This window comes from Ictalurus punctatus, chromosome 17 (assembly GCF_001660625.3).
Source record: "Ictalurus punctatus breed USDA103 chromosome 17, Coco_2.0, whole genome shotgun sequence".
NCBI classification, from domain to species: domain Eukaryota; kingdom Metazoa; phylum Chordata; class Actinopteri; order Siluriformes; family Ictaluridae; genus Ictalurus; species Ictalurus punctatus.
In genome coordinates this window covers 15868395-15890782 of record NC_030432.2, presented here as the reverse complement: position 1 = coordinate 15890782, position 22388 = coordinate 15868395, and the positions used below count along the sequence as shown (strand labels likewise).

General features: G+C 36.8%; 2 protein-coding genes and 1 long non-coding RNA gene across 5 annotated transcripts in view; 2 read left to right on the top strand and 1 right to left on the bottom strand.

The window, feature by feature from the left end:
• tnfrsf19 (tumor necrosis factor receptor superfamily, member 19) overlaps positions 1–7627 on the top strand; it is a 17756-nt gene extending 10129 nt beyond the window's left edge. Inside the window, exons 6-10 of one of the 2 annotated variants that reach the window (XM_017490494.3) lie at positions 3161–3322; positions 4092–4217; positions 4368–4470; positions 5292–5578; positions 6947–7627. In XM_017490494.3, coding sequence (XP_017345983.1) covers positions 3161–3322; positions 4092–4217; positions 4368–4470; positions 5292–5578; positions 6947–6951 — 683 coding nt within the window. In that variant the 3' untranslated portion in view covers positions 6952–7627. Of the gene's footprint in view, positions 1–3160; positions 3323–4091; positions 4218–4364; positions 4471–5291; positions 5579–6946 lie in introns of both variants that reach the window. The other variant, XM_017490493.3, reaches the window with a different exon arrangement.
• Positions 7567–22388, bottom strand: part of mipepa (mitochondrial intermediate peptidase a) — a 24647-nt gene continuing 9825 nt past the window's right edge. Inside the window, exons 12-20 of one of the 2 annotated variants that reach the window (XR_001815146.3) lie at positions 22200–22277; positions 21676–21880; positions 18904–19013; positions 18735–18809; positions 18516–18632; positions 14264–14385; positions 13785–13858; positions 9489–9682; positions 9099–9233 (exon numbers count right to left, since the gene is read on the bottom strand). Coding sequence is in view for 1 of the 2 variants with exons in the window: in XM_017490491.3 (XP_017345980.1) it covers positions 9133–9233; positions 13785–13858; positions 14264–14385; positions 18516–18632; positions 18735–18809; positions 18904–19013; positions 21676–21880; positions 22200–22277 (882 nt within the window). In the remaining variant the exon portion in view is untranslated. Of the gene's footprint in view, positions 9234–9488; positions 9683–13784; positions 13859–14263; positions 14386–18515; positions 18633–18734; positions 18810–18903; positions 19014–21675; positions 21881–22199; positions 22278–22388 lie in introns of both variants that reach the window. The other variant, XM_017490491.3, reaches the window with a different exon arrangement.
• The window catches only part of LOC108277683 (uncharacterized), a 15915-nt gene continuing 4343 nt past the window's right edge, over positions 10817–22388 (top strand). The window contains exons 1-2 of the long non-coding RNA XR_001815147.3: positions 10817–11346; positions 18729–18828. This is a non-coding gene — a long non-coding RNA (uncharacterized LOC108277683). The remainder of the gene's footprint in view (positions 11347–18728; positions 18829–22388) is intronic.

Genomic DNA, 22388 nt, shown 5'->3' with positions numbered 1-22388 from the left:
AGAGAGAGAGGTCTGAGCGGAGCACAGCTGGGGCAGATTTGCTGGCACAAAGACACAGCAGTTAGAGGATTGAAGTCCCTGTCATTGTCATGTTGGTTTAATAAGCGAACGTTAACAAAATAGGCAAAGAATTCCAATGGCAGTGAGAGAACAAAACTTTTCAGTATTCTCTCTGTCTGTTTGCCACTGTTCCTGGTTGTGTCCTTGTCCATCTTTTTTCTCTCTTTTTTTTCCAGCATCATTATCTTACTTATAGTTTTCTCATTCTCACCTTTTGTACATTCTGTCAAGACGGTGTTCAGTTTTGTAGAAGTAATGGATTGGTATTCATGAAGAGAGATCTCTCATTCAGTAGAGTTGAATTGAAAAAAATGCATGCATTCATATACTGACCAATTTTGTTTTGCATTTTATAGAATACAGACCACTGTTTTATGGTTATCTTGAATTAATTAATACCGACTAAAAAAATCACAAGTTTAGGGAGTGTTATCTTACAATATTTCTAATGTTGCACATCATGTTTGCATCTTCAAGAAAAAAAAAAGTTAGCAAGTCTAATACTGGAAGGTTGCTAGTTTGAATCATGACAATGTCCGAGACATCTGTGGCCAGGAGCCAAGGGAGAAAGATTGTCTGTGCTCTCTGGGTGGAATGGAGGCTACTCTCTCTCTCTCTCTTTTCAATCACTGTGATATTAGCCAATCGTGGGTGTCTGTGAGCTCATGTATGCAGAAGAGAGAGAGATAGCTGACCTGTGACACAGCATGAGCAGCAATTTGAACTGATGTGGGTGGCTGGCTCTATGTGTGTTGGAAAAAAACACACAGTAGCCTTCACCCTCCCCAGTTGGTAGCTGTTGAATGATGGGGAGAACTGGATGGTGGCTGGGAATCAGCAGGTGACCACAATTCACTGTCCAACGTTTCGGCTAAGAGATTTGGTGTTCTGTTCTCTGATCACACGTAAAATACTATTCTAATCTGGAATTTTTCCTAATCTGCTTGTTCCAGGTGTATGAACTAGTTGAAAAAACCCTGCTTTCTAATTATGTAGCCTACAGAATAAATTTAATATGGATAAATAGATGTATTCGTCAACATATTAAATAAACTATGCATACTGACATCGTCCCCATGGTTTCCTTTGTGGAAAAGGAAATGTGCCTCTATTTAAATATTTTTGTAAAAATAATAAATAATTGGAGTTCAAAATTAAATGCATGTGTGTGTCCTGTGACAAGAAGTCTTTTCATGACTATCTCAGTCTCCAGATCTGATATATACTGTAGAAGGCAGTCTGTGAATGTGAGTATACAGTATATGACTGAGAAGATCCAAAATCTGTTCAGAGGTTTTAAAAGAGGTGGTGTAGAAATGTTGACATACAAGTGATTAGATTTTATAAATATAACATTGAGAAAATGAATGCAAACTTTTCTTTTTTTAAAATAACTATAATAATAATAATAATAATAATAATAATAATAATAATAATAATAATTTTCATATCCAACATACATACCTCATGAGAATAAACAAACCTCTGTGAACCCTTACGTATTAAATACCTTGTTGATATACAATACATTTCATTGTCTTCTTCATTTTGTCTTTAGGGTGTAAACATTTTTTAACTTGACTATGCCATTTTTTGGTTCTTTGAAATCATTTTCCAAAAAAAAGAAGAAAAAAAAAAGGCCACGTCATAATACTTTGAACAGATCGTGTATTGTTTACAGTGCCGTGCTTAAAAGAGTTTGAATTTGCAAACGGCCAAGCCCAAATTTACTCTGTGATTAATGTGTTCAAGAACAAATAAAGAATGGTTTTGTGCATCCATTGAAAATCCCTTAAATAAATAATTGGTTAATATTTAACCTCATTATATACCCACAATACTTTTACACAAAGCAGCTTCAAAGCACTTTATCTTTCTCTATCAAATGCATGCTTAATGCTTTGAAACACTGAAGGTGGACAAAATGATGGAAACACCACATGAAAGGAGGCTATAATATGAAGGGAATGAAAACTTATAATTCTCTAATATAAACATGATTTTCAAAGCCTGTGTGGGGAAAAAAAAACTGAAAGAAGATGTGGAGATGAGAAGTGCTTATGCTGCAGGTGTGTGACAGCCACAGAAGCAAGCAGCAGTTTATTGTGTTAGAATAGACAGTGTGCAGAATGGTAATGACCTTTACAGAGAAGAAAAAGTGCCTTGATAAGGAGGGACAGAGTTCACTGAGAGGGACACATTTGCTTTGTGTATTAAACCTACTGATCTCATTAACTTGGAAGGAATATCACATTTGAGATCGAGCATCCTTTTTGCTCTAATGTACCAGGTGTTCTGACATCCTAAATATTTTACTGAGAGAGGTTACTTTGTAGGCCAAGACTCTGCATTTTTCTAGAGAATGTGAGAAGAAAATTATGCTGCCAGTCAAACATCGTGACTTTCCTTTAATTGGTCTTGCTTAGCTGAATTCTAACTTGGACACAGAGGTATTCATGTAATTCATTTAGATATTTTATTCCTCAGTTTTGCTCAGAGTAATGAGGCGTATGGTTTTGCAGAAAGGGAGAGTTCTAGTACATGAGGACATGGTGGGAGTGAATAACAAGTGGCAGGTGTTTTTTTTATGTTCTGCGTACATTCCCTCGCACTGTCTGTGCAGATGCTTAATAATGGAGTTGTCAGACCGGCAAGTAAATGCCCGACTGCCCTGGGGTTAGGGGTGAACACTCATCTCAGACTAAGAATGTGCACCCCCAACTCCCCGAAGGTGTCTTCACTTTGAACTCAAACATTCACAGCCATAGTCTGAATCTTGAGGAGAATGAATCATGAGCAGTGGCATTATAGGATTATGTGCTGTAACTTAGATATAATGGGTCAGATAGATATAATAGCTAAAGAGTAAATGTCTATCAAGAGAAAAATACATTGTCATTTAACATGAGACAATACTTATACAAGACCAATAAAACCGACAAAAAAATATAAATGGCTTTTTATTTAAGAAGTACATGGCAGACATTTGTCTTATTTTAAGCTCAGTGGAAGTGTTATTTCTCTCACCTTCCACAGCTTTCCAATCTTCTGGGTTGGTCCTTTATTTATTCGTTTCTCCTGTGTTTCTCATGCTTCTCAGGCGGTGGACGTGTGAATCTGGTGCCTATCCCTTCCACAGTGACCAGCCCCAGAGACATGGCACTGGCTGCGGTCATCTGCAGTGCTCTGGCCACTGTTCTCCTGGCTCTGTTCATCCTTTGTGTCATTTACTGCAAGAGGCAGCTCCTGGAGAAAAAGCCTGGTAATTAACATGAACCGACAACACAATTCCCCCTGAACACATTTCTAAAGTATAGACCTTTAGGACATTTCTGTAGAAGGAAGTGATTATTATTATTATTCATTGAATTCTCCATTGTTTCTTCTGCTTGGTTTCTCTGTCCTAAAAGGACCCATATACACAGATTTTCAAAATCTAATGTATAATGTCACATGCATGATTGACATATGTCGTAAAAAAACAACAACAAAAAAAACCCAACATATTTGCAAAACAGTCCGTCATTACAGTTATTATGAGCTTTTCATGATCAGGGCAACAAGGCTGTTGTTGCAGCTGTTACTGGTACTTCTGTGCTGAGAGATATGGATTATAATGGCAGTGATATGCACATACACAATGATGTGTTATGTAGAAAAAAAAACAAATTCAATTTTGACATTTTTTGTGGCATAATAAATATGTATCCCATCTAAAACTAGATTAAAAAATAATGTTAGAAAAAAGTCTAATTTTTGCATTCTCACAGCTGTGGAAAAAAAAATTACATTTCTTGTCACGTCAGCCAAAAATCTGATTCATGCCACTTCAGCCTTGTAATATGAATGTCACTTTAGATGCAAACTAATATTGAAGTTTATTGTTATTCATTCTGAAACATTTCCGTTTTACTTCACACTCACAAAAGTAAGTTCTTATCTATAATTAACATAAATGAATGTAGTGGCACAATTATAGTTATACTTTCTAGACCCAGTACTGGAATAAATGCTCTAATTAAATGTTACAGCATCACTCAGATCTCAGGATGGTTCTTTTATTGGAGCTGAGCTGGCCTATATGGATCCGCGACACGTTCTGGACTTTCCCCAGCGGCCCTGCTGCTACTGTCAGCACATCCCTGAGCAAACATGTGGTGAGTTGCACTGATGCACAGTTACCACATAAAATACTGTGTAGTGAATATGGTCTTTGTTTGTATGGGGCTTTGTGTTTCATACTTGATTTTGTATGGCTGTTATTTTGCAATACAATTTTATAATATGATCTTTGTGTTAATTAGCAGGTCCTGTGCACCTGCTTCCCTCCCTGTGCTGTGAAGACACATATGGCCAGAGACTTGGCCAACACAACAGTCCCTTTCAGTCACAAAGCAGTCTGAATGAGAGGTATGAGGTTATAAGAACCAGCCGTGCGTGATATAGATTATTTTAACCTGATTAGTTTCATTGTGGCATCATTTCAATGGTTTATCGCTGATTCCATGATCAGGGTGATATTGGTATGACAATATGGGATGACAATCCTCTTACCCAAATGATAAATAAATAAAAACTAAATAAAATGATCAATTTGAAAATAAATTCATTTAAAAAGTAAATCATTAGAACATCCTTAATGTCTCTATGGATTCTAACCACATTTTGTGTATTTGTTAATTCTATGCTAAACAACTAACTCGGTTACTTTCAGCACTGTTGTTCAGTTATACTTTTAAGGCAAAATCCAGCCATTGTCAGGAAAAAAAAAGATGTTGTTTCCTAAGATGGGTTAATACATTTTTTATTTGTTAAATTCATGGTTTAAAGTTTTAATTTTTAAGATTTACAATGGCTAAATGGCATTGCAGTAGTGGAATCACCAATATACAGTGGGGGAAATAAGTATTGGACACATCAACATTTCTTTCAGTGAATATATTTCCAATGAGGCTATTCACATGAAATTTTCACCAGTCATCAGTATTAACTCAAGAAATCTGGAAATATAAAGAATTCACAACATTAAAGTCCATAAATAAAGTTATGTGTAATAAAGTGGAATACTTCATAAATCTGATTTTAGGCCCTCTCCAGACATTCAGTTGTTAATATCCATGCTTTAAACAAGTGTTAAAAAACTACATATCTATGCAAATCCATTTCCCTTAAATTCTCACATACTCTTACACTTCCTTCATGTTTTTTTTTATTTATTTTTTTTATCCCAGACTAGTACAGCAGTCAGTGTGGAACAGCCAGTGTGATATGCAACAAGCTACTGAAACTCTTCCTGTGGAGTTCTCCGAGGAATTACCACTTATGGAGATCACTGTAGACAGGACTCACTTCAGGCCACAGCCCACAAATAGCATCAACTCTTCCTCTGAGGAAGATGAGGAGGAAAATGTGAGCGAGAGAGAGCAGCACGGCTTGCCTTTGGTCTCCACTAAGCTCTCTTCAGAGCTTTTACAGGATGAAAGCTGTTTAGCAGAGCAACATCTGTCTACAGTGGAAGGTAATTGGTCCACACAAATGCACATATTTCAGTCACATGGCCATTTGTTAATAGACAGTGTTGGGGAAGCTACTTTGCAATTGTAACTTGTCAAGCTACAAGCTACTCATGAATTAAAGTAGCCAAGATATAACCAAACTACCCTTTTGATAAAGTAGAAACCTTTTTTCAAACTGAGGAAAAGCAACTGTAACATTTTCACTTTATTTTGTAGCTAATTTATTAATTTAAGCAACTGTAACATTTTCACATTTTGTAGCTAATTTATTGTGCAAATTAAAATGTACATGTTTGTATATGGTATGCCACAACATAGATTTAGCTTTTCTATATGTAAACCACTCTTAGTAAGAAACAGTTAACATTACTTATCTGTAAAACAATCATCACAAAAGAAACAGGGCTCAGTTGACATTGTTTTTGAAAATTTCTAGCTAAATAGTTAGAATAAAGTGGCCCATATACTGTAACGGCTGATAGGTCAGAGGTCAGCGGTCATGCTCCCTCTAAACAGTTAGCTATTTTAATCATTCAGTGATTCCTTGCATTCATTTAACAGAAAATACTTAACGCCTAACACGATCAATCCTGATCATCCTCTTCAATTAGCCAGCAAACAAAAAAACTGACTAGTCAACTAGAAAATTGTGCTTTGCCAGATAGTTTGAAATCCATACTTGAAATTTGTACTTCATAGCTTAATGTTATCTTATCCACTGCTACGTCAGCATAGTTGGATGAAACTACACCCGTAGTGTGATGCGCAGCATGAGAGCAAAAGCAGAACAGTAGACAAATAGATCTTTTGCAGTTAAGAGCAGAGGAGTGTGTGTTTAAACACTCACTCTGTCTGGCAGTTTAAACAAAGACCCTTTGGTGATAAGACGAACAGAACATCAAAGTAGCAAATGATTAAATTTCCCATTGGAAACAAATGTCCATTTGATGTTAAACACCTTAGTGTGAAAAATATGATATTTAATTATACTGGCATTCAGATAATGCAAGTTTTTTTTTTTTTTTTAATGTATTTATTGAGCAAAACCTTTTGGAACAGGTTCTAAGTAGAACTCTTTTAGGACATTTCTGTAGAAGGAAGTGATTTATTATTATTATTCATTTAATTCTCTGTTGTTTCTTCTGCTTGGTTTCTCTGTCCTGAAAGACCCATATACACACACAGTCTAAGTGAGAACTATCACACATGGAAAGAATTCTTGATTAACTCTCTCCTAAAACTGGAGAGTTACTGTAGATGTAAACTATAAAATACATTTTTGTAAATGAAAACTTCGTTAATACTGTAATAAATTTTTGTTTTCTTAATGCGAGTCTTCTTTTTCATGAACATCTGCTTTTCCTTTGTAGGATGAACTGGCTTTATTTAACGCACGTTTACCATAAGAACTGCTCTGGATGTGAAAAGGAGGCACCGAGGAAGATGCCAGCTCAGATTATGAGGCCACACACATACACACACATCCTGAAAGCCAGGTGATGTGCTCTATCTCCCCAGCAGCCTGTGGCCCATGGCTATCCAGCTCAAAATCAGACCAGACACTGTACATAAACATTAACATGACCCATAGAAAAAACCCCAAAATAGACTGAGGAACCCAAACAAACAAACAAAAATATTTGTGCAATGCCACACTGAATTGGAAGTGACCTGTAAAGAGTGATGAAGCTGAATCAGACTATTTTTTAAATTTGCATACAGGACTTTGACTCTGAAACGAACAGAAGTATAGAGAAATGCAGACTCCTGCAATTTTCTGAGTGAAAATATTTTGAAGAGCCATGAATGTGTATTACTCTGTTACAATTTGGAAAATCTGAACATGCAAGACATTATTATTGTGCCATTTCCTTGTTTTTTCCCCCCCTTGTAGATACTGTATTATAGAAAATAGAAGGATAATATTTTTCTAATGTAGATAGCCCATGGTCAGTCACTTTTTCATAATTACAGTTAATGAACACTTGCATTCTTTGTTGAACATGAACTTTATTGCTCTTCATATTTGTAAATAAATAAAGATCACTGAATTGAACAAGAGTAATACATACATGAAAAGGTATTTCAATTACAACAAACTCTTCCAACCATAATTCAATACAAAAATGTGAAGCTTTATAGTTTACCTGTAATTTAATGTTGTTGGTTATAGTCTGTTTCTACAGCAATGTTATCTCAGTGAGTCTAAAGGATTTGATGGAAATCCCCAGAACATTGTTAACAACAACGTTCTGTTTAAAAAAAAAAAAAATAAAAAAAAATCTATAATTTAATAGGTGCTTCTTAACAATCAAGACACTCCGGAGGAATTTAGCCAACATTCCACAGGCGCTTTGTAGATGGGGAAAAAAAAAGCTAGCAGGGAATTTGTGATCACATGTCTAGGGCTTTGAGTTAAGGCAGTGACCATGATCAAAAAGATGAAGGGATAAAGAGATTAATAATAATAATAATAATTAAAAAAAAATAGACAAACAGACAGGGCAGCACCTGAGTGAATAAATGTGAGAGAATAATTAAATCAATTTCAAAGTATTTGGTTTGTTCCTTGGGGGATACCCTGGAAAACTTTAATGGTTCTCTATGGACCTACAGCAGTGTTTTGCTCTCAAAGGGTTCCAAGCCCTTTAGAAGAACCCTTAATGGACCGGTCCCAATAACAGCAAGCACAAATATTAAAGTAGCTCAATTTAACACAGTGTTTAACACAAGCTATGAGGCCAAAATGAAAACACTATTCAATTACACATTATTCTCATCAAATATTATAATGAACTCATGCAGGATTTCCACTGAAAATTAGTTCTCTTAGGGATTTAGGTGTATATCCATGTATGCAATTAGTAAACAATAAAGCATAATTAGTGCATATTATACATGTGTCACAGAGGGATTCATTTCATTCTAATTATTAGGTTCATGTTTCTGTTAAGGGTAAATGTTCTTTACCAAGTGACATACTTTAGCTTTTTTAACACACTTTGATTAATCATTACCAAGGCCTTTACAGGTTGAAGATGTGGTACGGTTCAAGCTGAAGTGATTATTAGGTGTCCACGTACTTTTGGCTATATAGTGCATGTTGGAAACAAGTGATGGAAATTCTGCTTCGGATAACATTTTCAATGTTAGTATAAAGCTATGATACAGCTGTAGCATGTTAGCTCTGTGCTTTATGTTTTGTGTTTTATTGCTGCCTCAGGTAAAACTAGCATTTGTATTGCTAATCGTAACAACATAAATGGCCAATGAATTCACATCTCTGCTTAAATCAACTTAATGTCGGATTGTCAGTGTAAAATGCTTTGGCTTGGGCATAAAAAAAAAATTGTATCATATTTCTAGTGGCCTTTATATTCAACATCTACAGAGAAGGACCCCATTCAGAGATCTCACTGTAGAACAGGTAACCTTAATCACTTCAGAACGGATTGCAGCCTTGCAGCATTAAAGTGTATAGCTGTGACCCTAGACAGCCCCGGCTGAGTTCAAGGGCCTTCCCTTTTATTCAGAGTAGGCTTTGAGAGGTAGTGATTTATCCCTCTGAGTCCATGAAGAATGTCTCAAAATCTGGGTCCAGTTCAGAGACGAGGGCATCAACAAAATCCTCGATGGACGGTCTTTTCTGCAACATGCCTGCATGAGAAAAGTAAAAGAATTTAAAAAAAAAAAAAAAAAAAAAACTAAGAAAGCAAAAATGGATTGTATATTACTTTAATAATACATCAGAAGAACATCAAGCACATAGAGGTACAGGTTCAATGGATAACAATACACGGAAAGGAAACAATTCACAATGTATAATATGCATTCAATCTATTGATTTGAGTACAGAATTTCCTCTCTCTCTCTCTCTCTCTCTCTCTCTCTCTCCCCCTCACACACACACACCTGCTAAGCAGCTCCCTCACAACATTGCTGTGACTGTGTGCGTTTCAGCAGTCAGCCTGTTGCCTCCTGAACTGTGTGTGCACTCATTTTACAATTCCATGGCTCTCACGCTTTGAAGTCTGCTCATTTCCCCTTGAAGAGTTGCCAATGTAAATAGGCCCTCCTCCCCACCCCCTCTTTCCTGCATGGGTCACCTCCAACACACACACACACACACACACACACACACACACACACACACACACTGTTAAAGACATCATAAACTAAATATCAAGAATCACTACCATATATAAAGAACCAAAAAAAAAAAAAAAAAAAAAAGGTCCTATTTTACAACAGTCCTGTTAAACTCTGGCACACAAACCAAAAACGGCTCTGACTGAAAATTATATCTTGTAATATCCTGTGGAAAAATCAACCTTACCCAGAGGACCGTGCACACACACGTCCACAGTAAAGCAAACTCATGGCAAAGAAAAATATAAAAAGTACTAATCAGGGACTATTCCGTGGACCCATGGGTTTTAATAAACTTAATATGCAGAGGGCAGTGGTGTATCAGTTCAATAGACTCAACTTCAGTCACACCTTACCCTGGGGCAGATGACTGACACATGCGTATGCATGTGTGCGCGCACACACGTATTTAACACACAGCGCACAAGCTTACGTCAGTTAACTTTATGTCTGAAAACTGTTTGAATTCTAACACTATAGTCATACACTAAGCACTTAGGAAGCGTTTACATGTTATAAGCAAGGACTTGCTTGCAAAGGAATGAATCACCCTCATGTCGTAAATGTGTCCAGGGGTAAGAATGGCCAGTTGTAATAATAATAGTTATCAGTGCAATGTTAAACTCTCACGCGGTAATCGGAGGGTGAATCTGCATAAACTGACCTCTATTTAGATGCTTGCTGTCTCTTACATCACCATCACTTTCTATAATAACTGCAATTTCCTGACTTTGCTCCAGATGGGACTAGCAGGCAAGCTTCAAGAAATTCTTTTCACATAGTAGACAAGTCATCAAGTTAAGGATGCCAAATAAAATCTAATATATCTATACATTTAATACGTTTTTGGTATTGTACAGTGCCTTCTTTAAATTCTATGAAAGTACTGATCATTTTCAGCAATAAGCAGTCAAAAGCCAACCACACCCATCAGACTTTTTTTTTTTTTTTTTTTTTTTTTAAATATACACACACACACACACACACACACACACTAATATATATATATATATATATATATATATATATAAAAATAATTTCACTGTTACGGTTTCTCTTCAGAACAGCATGATCCTAGTTTGTACAGAACATTGGCTGGATTCAACCTCCAATGCAATTTGGCAAGCACATTTCCTACATTTCACTGAATATTTATTTATTTACTGGCAGAGCAGGAAGATGGCTATCTCCTTGATTGGTCCAAGGCTCGACAGCTTGGTTTAATGATGACTCTTGGGGAGCAAATTCACAATTAAAATAAATAAATAAAAATTTATAAAACGGCATCAAAGTGTGAGCGAGAGCTATTTCTTCTCAATTAAGCCCCATGTAATGGCATGGTATCACTCCTGCAGGATCTGCCACACCTTGAGGTTTTTGAAGTCTGCACTGTGCTGGAGCTTAGCTGGGCATAATCAGACATGGTATAACATGACTAGGGTTGTCCTGCTTTGACTTTGGGAAGTGAATAAAATCAAGGTTTCAGTAAAAGCACACTGTGATTTAACCACTACAAAGTGACGACCTGGTCATTCAATACGCTATAAAGCTGAAAGACACGGCTGAAGGAGGTGTTACCTGATCAAATCCTTAGACTGAGCATGAGAAGCAACTAACAATAGTGAGTAACTTGAAACATGTTTGGAAACTGTGTGAATGCTGTTTACTCTATTGTAGTATGATAAGGGAACAAAATGTCTTTGCAATACTGAGTGTCTAAAAATGTGTTCGAGTTCATAAGTTTGTATTCATAAAAACTAAGCCAAGTTCCTCTTGGTGCCCTCTGTTCTTAAACTCTACTTTGACTTTAATAGGTTGTGCTATTGGGATTTACGAGGCATTACCGCCTTTCTCACATCGATTGTTTTTTTCTCTTTTCTCCACCACTATTTTGCCTGCATTTGAAACATGTCACAAGTTGTAACCCATAACCTCATATTACTCCTAAAGGCAAACTACTTCATCACAGCTTCTATAATTACGGATCAGAGGTAAACCAGCTTCAAAAGAGTGAACAGCAGAAAATGGGTGTGCTATAATTTATAATTACCTTCATGAAAATCAAGTTGACTTTTAGAAAAAGACTTAGGAATTTTAATTAACTTATGATGAGCAATGTTACACTTTGCATATCTACTTTATAAGCTGCAAATGCAAATCGTAATGCTGTTGAAGAGGAACTGTGAAGCCTCAGTTATGGGTTTATCACAAACTCCAAAGAAAGAGAAATTAGACACAGATCCAGTTCTTGATTTAGAAAAAAAAAAGAAAGAAAGAAAAAAAAATAATAAGCCAGACAACTAGCACACAGCCCTGCACATACAGCTCTGTGCTTCTGGCTGGGGAACACAAGGCTTCAGTCAGCATGGCAGTCAGTTGATCGTTTTCTGCTCCCTGAGCTGCCATCTAATCCGTCCGGGACTTTTCAGCACCAGGAGCCTGAAAGACGCTCAGGAGTTGGTGCATAGCCAGCGGCGGATTTCTGTAGCGTTCTAGGATGACTGATTTCACTCGAGCTGCTGTGGAAACCAGGCCCAGTGGAGCAGGGTGAAACTGAAGCTGTCTCCCCACTTGGCAATACATGGACAACAGTAATACTCTCATGGGGGGAATGGTGAGACTGAAGAGGCTCGAATTTTAGGATTACAAAAGAAAGATACATATTTGCACAAGAGTGCGGTAAAAAAAAAAAAAGTGTTCTGCAATGACGTGTACAGCAATGATGGATGGGGATAAGGGTTTGAGTGAAATAATGATATAGTAAATATGTGCAGTGAGCTATCAGATCTCTGAACTCAGAGAAACCCCTGCGTTTTCCACACTAAATCCGTGTTATGATCCATTATGGCGGCAAAGGGAATTAAGTCTTGCTGCAACGAGTCCTGCTTAATCTAGTACCACAAGCAGGAAAACAGTCATGACTCATACAAGTGTAAAATTAAATAACACAGCTACTGTTTTATGACCAATATACTTCATGAGTCGTGATGCAGTCCCACTACTTCAGAGACTTTAGAACCAGTATAGCCTGTGGTGTTTAAAAAAAAATGCTGCACTACATTGCTGTTTGCCCAACTCAAACACCTGGTTTCATTTTATGGACTTTGACAATCAGCCAATGAATGTTAGAGTATATAGTTCACTAAATTGAACCTCATAACTTGAGGTTACTATTGTACAATTAAAACCAAATTAGTTATTTAATTTTCAATTACCAAATTATACTGTGTAATTAAAACCAGTGACAGAGGTTTACTATTTATAATTAACCCAAGTAGCTGGGTTTGCAATGAAATTAGCCAAAATTAGACCAGAAGTGTGAATAAGGACTAGGATCCTGCAGGACCCAACAAAAACCTGTGAGAGGGGGAGATCAGATATGAAGCTTGCAGGACCAAGAAAGACCATGCTGTTTAATATGGGAATGTATTCTACATGTTATGACCCATTTAGTGCTTTCAGTGAAATGGGTTTTATTAATTTCATTCATTCATCTTCGGTAACTGGTTTACAGAATTCCAAGGGGAGTTGCCTGGCATGGTTGTTTACTGTACAACAACTACAAGGATATATTGAATAGTTTTTAAAGAAAGACGTGCTGTTATATTCTTGAAATAAAACTATGTTAAGGGAAACCAAGTCAAACTCGATGCCAACAGCGTCAATGGGATGCCTCCGCCAACAACAAGACTAAAGCTTCTTGTTGCTAATTTGAATGGAAGAAACACCCTTAACACATACTTCAAACAGGAAGGAAGCTATTAAAGAAAAATGATTTCAGACATTCAATCTTTCTCTGACTTTGACCCTGTTTGGATAAATTCTAAAAATCGAATCAGTTCATCTGATGGTTAAGATGATAATTCCATGTAAATCGTACTCATTCTTGAGATATCTCGCTAGCGAGAATCTCAGACAGACGGTCATACTACCCAGAAATGTAATATCTGCACCACTCAGAGGGAGAGGCATAAAAAATAATAATAAAAAAATTATAATAATAATAATAATAATAATAATAATAATAATAATAATAATAATAAAAAAAAACAGGCTCACCTTCCACCATCAGCATGGGCTCCTTCCCTCCCCCATGAGCCAGCATCTCTCGCCTGTAGCGCTCTCCAGTTTCCCTGACACAAAACCAACACGGACACGTTCAGATAACAGAGCCAGCATGGCCAGCATCACCAGCAGGCCATGGCCTTAAGAATAGACACTTCAGAATAGTTCATTGAAATACATAGTCTTAACAAAACCAGGAAAGCAGAACAACGAATAAACCCATTTACCAGTAATAAGGGTAAAGCTCAAACAAAGCGATGGTGGTGTTTTCTGGAACTGATTAATGATGGGGTTGATTTTCATGCAAACTGTACATTCAAACTTCACGTAAAACAACCTTATTTTTTTGTCTTGGTTGTGGTGATTTCCTTTGAAAAAGCATTATTAAGTGGACCAAATGGTAAAAAAACAAAAAAAAACAACAACAAACAAACACCTCTGTCTCTCATATAAACAAAGCCACATGGGCACACCTGTTTAAGGGGTCCTTATGGAAACACTGCCTCCAGACCATGGAGGCTACAGCTCGAGACATCAGGTAAGAGTAGTACTTGGCCCCGTAGCCAATGAGGTGACTGAATCTCAGCTGCCATGCCTGTATTTACAAAACAAATTAGAGCTGGATTAGTGATTACAAATGTGCTCTGAGGTTTTCATAGCTTGGACAACGTTCATATGCTTTGTTTTTATGACTTCAAGACTGCTTGCATTCAGTCCAGGACAATTAGCAATGCAAGAGTAAAGCCCCCTTAACATTAGCTCAAAAATAAAATAGCTCAAGGAAACATTGTTGCGTATTGTTTTAAACACGGCTGAGAAGGCTTGATTTTTAGAATTGTCGAGAAGGAGAAACATATTTGCACAAAAGTAGTGTAGTAATAAACAATATGTCCCAAGTTTAGATGGAGATGAGGTGTTTTAGAGTGGAAAAAGCTGCCACTTGGATCCAGCCTGTAAAAGATCCTGTTGTATTCAGACTAGAGCTAGAGGCTGTTACATAAAGCTCTACACTGCTTTTTATTAAATCATTAAATTTCCAATCCCTCTCGGATACAAGTAATCCAACTTGAATGAGGCTCATTTTGTTCTTCTGCCTTTAATATATGCATGTACAGTTGAGGTTAAGTTTACGTAGGCCTTGCAGAATCTGCAAAATGTTAATCGAATAAATAAATAAATAAATAAATAAATAAATAAATAAAAAGAGGGATCATAAAAATTGCATTTTTTTTTATTTATTTATTTTTTTTTTAAATGTTGTACTACCTTGAATAAGCTATTTCACATATTACAGAATTTACACAATTGAACCAGTTCAAAAGTTTACATAAGCTTAGTTCTTAATACTGTGTTGTTACTTGGATGATCAAAGACAGTTTTTGTGATAGTTGTTAGTTTCATGAATCCCTTGTTTGTCCTAAGTAGTTAATCTGCCCACTGTTCTTAAGAAAAAACCTCCAGGTTCTACACTATTTGGTTTTTAAGCACCTCCAGCATATTTGACCCCTTTCCAACAGATTTTGAGATACATTTTTTTCCACACTCAGGGCAACCGAGGGACTCGTACACAACTATTACAAAAGGTTCAAATATACACCGTTTCTCAAGAAGGCAACACGATACATTAAGAGCCAGGGGGTGTAAACTTTTGAACAGGACGATCAGTGTAAATTGTTATTGTTGTGTCTTCTGGGAAACTCATCTGAAGGGGGGGGGGGGGGGGGGGGGATATTCAAACAAAATAATTTACACTGATCATCCTGTTGAAAAGTTTACATCCCCCATCAACCCTCTCTCAACATATTTTGTGTTCTGTACAATGACCACTTTTGAGATACGAAGTGTTTACACAAACCTCTCGGCACATAGAAGGCTTTGGAAAGTCCGGAAAAGTATCTAATTTAAAGCATTCATTTCCAGATGTGGGAAAACTTTTGGAAATTCAGAACATACTTAAATTATTATCTTTGGACATTTCCTTATTCGCCGCATTAAAGCAGATCATTCTGCATTTTCATGATACAGTTCATTTTAATATTAGCAAGAAAAGTGAACAAAGTCTTTTAAAAAAAACAAAAAAAAAAAAAAAAAAAAAAAAAAAAAAAAAAAAAAAAAAAAAACCACAAACTCTTGAAAAAGTTTTTTTTTTTTTTTTTTTAAATGACAAAGGGACAACAAACCTGTAATATCCATTTCTGCATTACAAAACATTTTCAAAGCAGGGCTGACTTTTCATTTATGGTGAAGTTAATGTTTCGGGCCAAGTCATACCCCAGTTACATTTTGAAGAGCTTAGCAGTTCAAAGGCACTGCTGAGAGGCAGAAACATCCATTACACTGCAGAACAACATGACATTTTATCCTGTTTGAGAAAATGAGAGATCCATGCTTAATGGCAGGCTATAATATTTCTAAACAAGTGATCTATGTGCTATGGGAAAGAAAACTATAGGCCTTAAAAATAAATGCTTATTAGACAGTAGGTATGCATACTGTAAACCAGAACATTTTATTCCTGATACGACTGAAATCGGATCTTCAGCAAATTAACATAGCTAATCAGGGACAGTAACATTCAGCCATGCATGTCTAGGGTTAAAATTTTGGACACGAACAGGTTGTTTGAAAAGGATGGGCTTAAACATTTGGTGGGAGAGAGTGCTCTAGTCACATGAAATGTACTCAAGCTGCAGAGTGTCAGCCTGACAACTCCCATCTGGCACATAACGACTTTCATAAGTGTAAACAGCACTCAAGGAAGGGACCTTAACGTGTAAAAACTGAATTCTAACGAAGACCAGGATCAAACAGCTAAACCGTAGTACTATGCCAAGGCACTCTTAGATCAGCTGGGTTTTAGACATCCGCTATTTCTTTAAACAGAAGATTCAATCATTTTTGCAACTAGGCTAAAGGCCCATGTGTCCAGAGGTTGTACTTTTTACATACAAGGAGTTTACAAGAAAACATATTCTGCAAGTAGGAAAATTGACATTTCAAATAATGGTTCATTCCTTCATTCATCCATCTTCATTAACTGTTTTAATGCTGGTCAGGGTCACATGGTTCCAGAGGATGGACTCTGGTCCATCACAGGGAACCACGCACACACATTCACATACCCATTCTCACCTAGGGGGAATTTAGGGTGTTTTTCACACATAATCCATTTGCCGAATCTGAATCAGGGCAAAATTGATACTTGGTTCCTTTGCTATTTTGTTTGGTATACGTCTAGAAATTGCAAAAAAACACGGAGATAATGAGCACCCTGGAGCTCTGAGGCAGCAATGCTACCTGCTATGCCACCATGTAGAAGGCTCACTTTAGCATCATTAGTTTAATAAAATATTTGTACGATCAAATACAATCAATTTACAAAGTGAACTAACTAGTTCAATTACTATATTGAAACCATTTTCATCTTTGATTCAACATAATCAAACAGAGGAAATATCCCACAATGCATTTCCGTACCCTTAAAGCATGTTAACCCAGACTTTGAGCAAGTTTCAGTGATACTGATCTTTACATGACAGTATGACGAATGTATGACTAAGTAATTTGGCCTTGCTGTAAATGATGAACGTAAGCAGCACTGAAGTGCATGATGAGTGGACAAGAAGGATTTTAAAGTAAGCACTGACAATCTCTTTTATCGCTGATAAAATATGCTTGAAAGAGCAAAATGGACACAAACTATTAGCAGCATTCCCCCAAGAAGGAGTTTAAACAGATTTAAAAAAAAAAAAAAAAAAAAAAAAAAAAAAAAAAAAAAAAAGAAGGAAGGACTGATGATTTAAAGGATGGTAAACACACTGGAGCAATTCAAGGGGAATATTTACACACACACACACAGAGAGAGAGAGAGAGAGAGAGAGAGAGAGAGAGAGAGAGAGAGAGAGAGAGAGAGAGAGAGAGAGAGAGAGAGAGAGAGAGATGATTCCCCATGGTTTCACATAATTACAGACTAGTAGAAATTTTAAGTGCCAATCCAAACTCAAAAGCGTACTTTTCATTGCCCTGGCTCTCAATTGGCCATCTCAATGTTTAACTCCTTGCAGCTAAGGATCTGCAAGAAGCATTTTCTTTTTTAAATAGCTCCTGAAACAAGAGAGTTTCAAATCCTTCCCCTAGGGAGTGTTCATTCACCATGTAGCAATCAAAGTATACCACTGCTTTTAAAGACCGCCTAAAAAAGAAAGACGAGAAGGAGGAGAAACATTTTAATCCGATAAATGCTTGGGTATCAGACATAATGCTACTGTGTGGCAGCCAAAATTCTCACCTCTGATGTGCTTTTTGTACTCTTAAACAGAGCACATGTGCAAGACTGTAAGATGTTATTAAAGATTAGTCAGGGAAGGAATCCGAAACATCCATTAAGTTAAATAGCTGTAATGGATCATAATATTTTAGACCACCTGTAGGATATTAAATGTCCCATCACTGCCTTGCTGCATCATTAACCATCCAATGTGTGGCATAGTCAACAAACATCTTGTTTAACTGCTGTTTGAGCATGTAGACAGCCAAAAAAAAAAAAAAAAAAAAAAAAAAAAAAAAAAAAAAAAAAAAAAAAAAAAAAGGCATCCAAATTTCCAAAGAATTACAGATAAAGTTTGTACCCCTTCTTTTTAAATAATAAAAAAAAGTGTGTGGGTGTGTCAACATTACAACCACCACTCTACTCCATGAATCCTCATTTAGCTCTCGAGTACTTACTGTGTTGGGAACATAAGGTAAGCCGTAGTACTTCTGTTGCATGTCTATCAGGATATCGGTTGTTGATCGTGTTTGGGGTTTGCCGTGATAAACCTGGTCCAAGGCTGCATAGAAAACCTGTAACACAGATTTAAAGCAACAGTGTGTTAAATGATTTCAGTATTAAATGAATCATGTATAATGTTGTCCTATTTTTTGCATGATGGTTCACAGAATTACCTGAAGTTGTGTGTCAGCAGCACCACACACTTTCTTGGATTCGCAAAGTCGTGCCACCATGCTCTCAGGCAAAGGCTTGGAGGATATATCACAGGTACAAAGACCTCTGTTATGCATAAAAATAAACTTGTATAATAAATACTGCATGTGCAATAAAGACACGTATTACCTGTCCTGTCTGATAGTGGCGAGCAAACTGGCCGATCACACGATAATCAGTGGCAAAGTACTCCATTAGTATAGAAGGCACCTCAGCGAAATCAGTGGCACACCTCGTTCCTGTTAAGTCAGAAAGAAGCAAAATGCTGATTCAGAATTTCTATTACAAATGTGATTATGCATAGCACAAGCAGGCCTTAATAAAAATCAGTTCAAATTTCAGTTACAAAACGTGGAAATGCATCGGACAATGAAGGAGATCTTTAATTAGATCTTCAGTTGAGTGCAAATGGCAACACAAAGCACTGACCTCAATGTGGTTTCTTTGAGAGAGGGGCTTTATAAAAACTGTGAGGGTGTTTTTTTTTTTTTTAAACCTAATATGATTTCAACACTATAATTCATTTATTTCCATTTCCTTTAGTGTTCTGATTATATGAAATAAGAATTTTATCATGTCAGGATAAGGACTTGTTTTCTATGCATTGTCAAGCATGGTGATCCTGAGAACGGAACAACTTTTGGTGATGTTCAGATGAATAAACTTCCCTTTATTTGTAAAGACTGCGGTGCATGAGGATAAAAGCATTTTAATTTCAGCATATGATATAAATAGCAACTGCTACATGTCCTTACCAATAAACATTTCAAAGTACAGTGCTGTGAAAAAGTATTGGCCTTCTGTTTGTGTATATCTAATTTAATTGTTTCACACAAAATATTGTTTTTAATTGATAAATGTTATTTACTGAAGCAAACAAGTTATCCAATACCAACTGGGACTGTGTGAAAATGAATTTGCCACCGTAGTTACTGACTCTCCAAATCAGCTGTACTAGACACAACCAGGCCTGATTACTGCAAACCCTGTTCAATCAAATCAAAAATTAAATACAACTTCTTAAACAGCTTGATGTTGGTTAAAAGGTCTTACCCAGTAACACACTGTCAATATTGAAAGAAATTCCAGAAATGATGAGGAAGAAGGTGATTGAAATAAATCAGTCTGGGAAGGGTTACAAAGCTATTTCAAAGGCTCTGGGACTCCAAAGAACCACAGTGAGAGCCATCATCTCCAAATGGAAAAACTCGGCACAGTAGTGAACCTTCCCAGAAGTAGCCGACCTTCCAAAATTCCTCCAAGAGCACAGAAACTAGTCATCCAAGTCAAAAAAGAGCCAAGGACAACATCAAAGGAACTACAGGCTTCTCCTGCATCAATAAAAGGTCACTGTTCATGACGCCACTATCAGAAAGACACTGGACAAAAAGGGCATCCATGGAAGAGTGGTGAGGTGAAAACCATGGCTAACCCAGAAGAACATTAAGAATCATCTGAATTTTGCCAAAACACACCTTGATGATCCTCAAACCTTCTGGGAGAATGTTCTGTGGATTGAGTAGTCAAAAGTGGAACTGTTTTGAAGACAGGGGCATAAATCTATATCTGGCATAAGCCAAACACTGTATTCCACAAAAAAAAACACATCATACCTACAGTCAAGCATGGTGGTGGAGGTGTGATGGTGTGGGGATGCTTTGCTGCTTCAGGGTGTGAGCAACTTGCAATAATTTAGGAAAACATGAATTCTGCTCTCTACCAGAAAATCCTAAAGGAGGATGTCCGGTCTTCAGTACTAGTCCTATAAGTAAGTGAAAGACTGACCTACAGTTATCAGTGTTTGGTTGAAGTTGTTGCTGCTAAAGGAGACACACACAGATTTTAAGTTTAAGGGGGCAAATAATTTTTCCTCACAGGTGATGGGTTTTGGATAACTTTGTTGTTTTTTTGCTTCAATGAAAAAACAAAACAAACTGTATTGTGTGTTTACTCAGGTTGCCTTTGTTTTATGTTGCATTTCGTTTGACGATCTAAAACTATTTAGTACGAGATATACACAAAACAGGAGAAATCAGTGTAAACAGCAGAATAAAACAGCACTGTATATAGAGCACAATACTTATTTAGCAAGAGATTATGCAAATATTAGTTTTGTACAGCACTGTATATAAAAACTTAGATTCATCTGTATTTATAAATGAAGCTTTAATTAAATCTGAATTTAGTTAAATCTGACTGTAAAATGAAAAACCTAGTTATAAACAGAATTACCTGCTGGTGAGGTCTGAAAAAGGTTCCATTTTATACCTGATTTTATGAGAGAGATCATACTCTCTGTATACACCTATATGATACCATTAATTTCAGTTAAAAACAAAAGGATGGCAAAAGGCAAATCTATTAGACCACCGTTTCCTCTTTGGAAACTTCTTTATTTCCAGCAAGCTCAGCACAACGGCCTCGGATGCAGTCTCACTGAAGTGTATTTCAGGGTAAATTTGGGGGTGTTGTATGCATATGACATAAGCAACCAGGAGGCAGGAGCTTCTTTCAATCATCATTTGTGCTCAAATTGCCACTTGATTTGAGGTCATACAACATTTTCGTAAAACAGATGCAGATTTGCTCATATGTCACTGTGTACATGAATGTGTACTCATTTCTATCAATGTGTTGCACGACACCCACATTTCATTTTAAAACATGCTGGAATTACTTTTATTTGCAAATAAATGACATAGGAGGTAACATTGAGGTATATTTTCTTTAAAACCAGAAACCACTAGAGAATGCAAACCTCTAACTTATTGGATATTAAAATCTATTTGTCCCAGTGGCAGCCCCCCCCAGTAAATAATTCATATTTGTAGACTGTAGACAGAACCAAATGTTAGTTAAATTAACCCAAGTTAAATGTTTAGAAACATGCATGTGTCTTACCAGTAACATGCTGGTAACGTGTGCGAGCGAGCATAGAGTGCATGGCGTGACCCATTTCGTGGAAGAGGTTCTCCATCATGGCTGGTGTGAGGAGAGTAGGTGCACTCTTGGTAGGATGAGGGAGGTTCAGCATGAGCACCACCACTGGCAACTGGTACTGGCCATCGTCCAGCCGTCGTCCTCCACGGATAGTGAAATGGCAGTCCTGGGAAAACATAAATGTATGGTCAAATTCTTCACACTAACATGGTAACACAACCTAGAAACAGGAACATGGCATATGTTTGACTATTATTAAATAATCCTTTATACCTGTATGTGCCTACTATAATTGGATGAGATGATTTTCAGACTCAAATGTGGGGCTTGACATTTGTATAACACACAATATTAAGGTCAATATACATCCTATTGATATACGTAATATATCTGTCAGTCATGTGAACTTTATATGGCTCAGTTTATTATAGCCTGGAAGCATATATGACACATGAGAAGCAGAGCATATGTAAGTTATACTCTACCTGATGAGGTTTGTCTGGTCTATAGAAGAAGTCACAGTAAATGTATCCCAGCAATCCTTCAGATTCATGTACCACTGCCTGAGGGTACAATTTAAAAGACAGATCAGAGATCCAACATAATAAGCAATAAGGAAAGTCACACTTTGCTGTCTTTTGTATGAAGCTTTTTCCCAGTCACATAATCTAGCC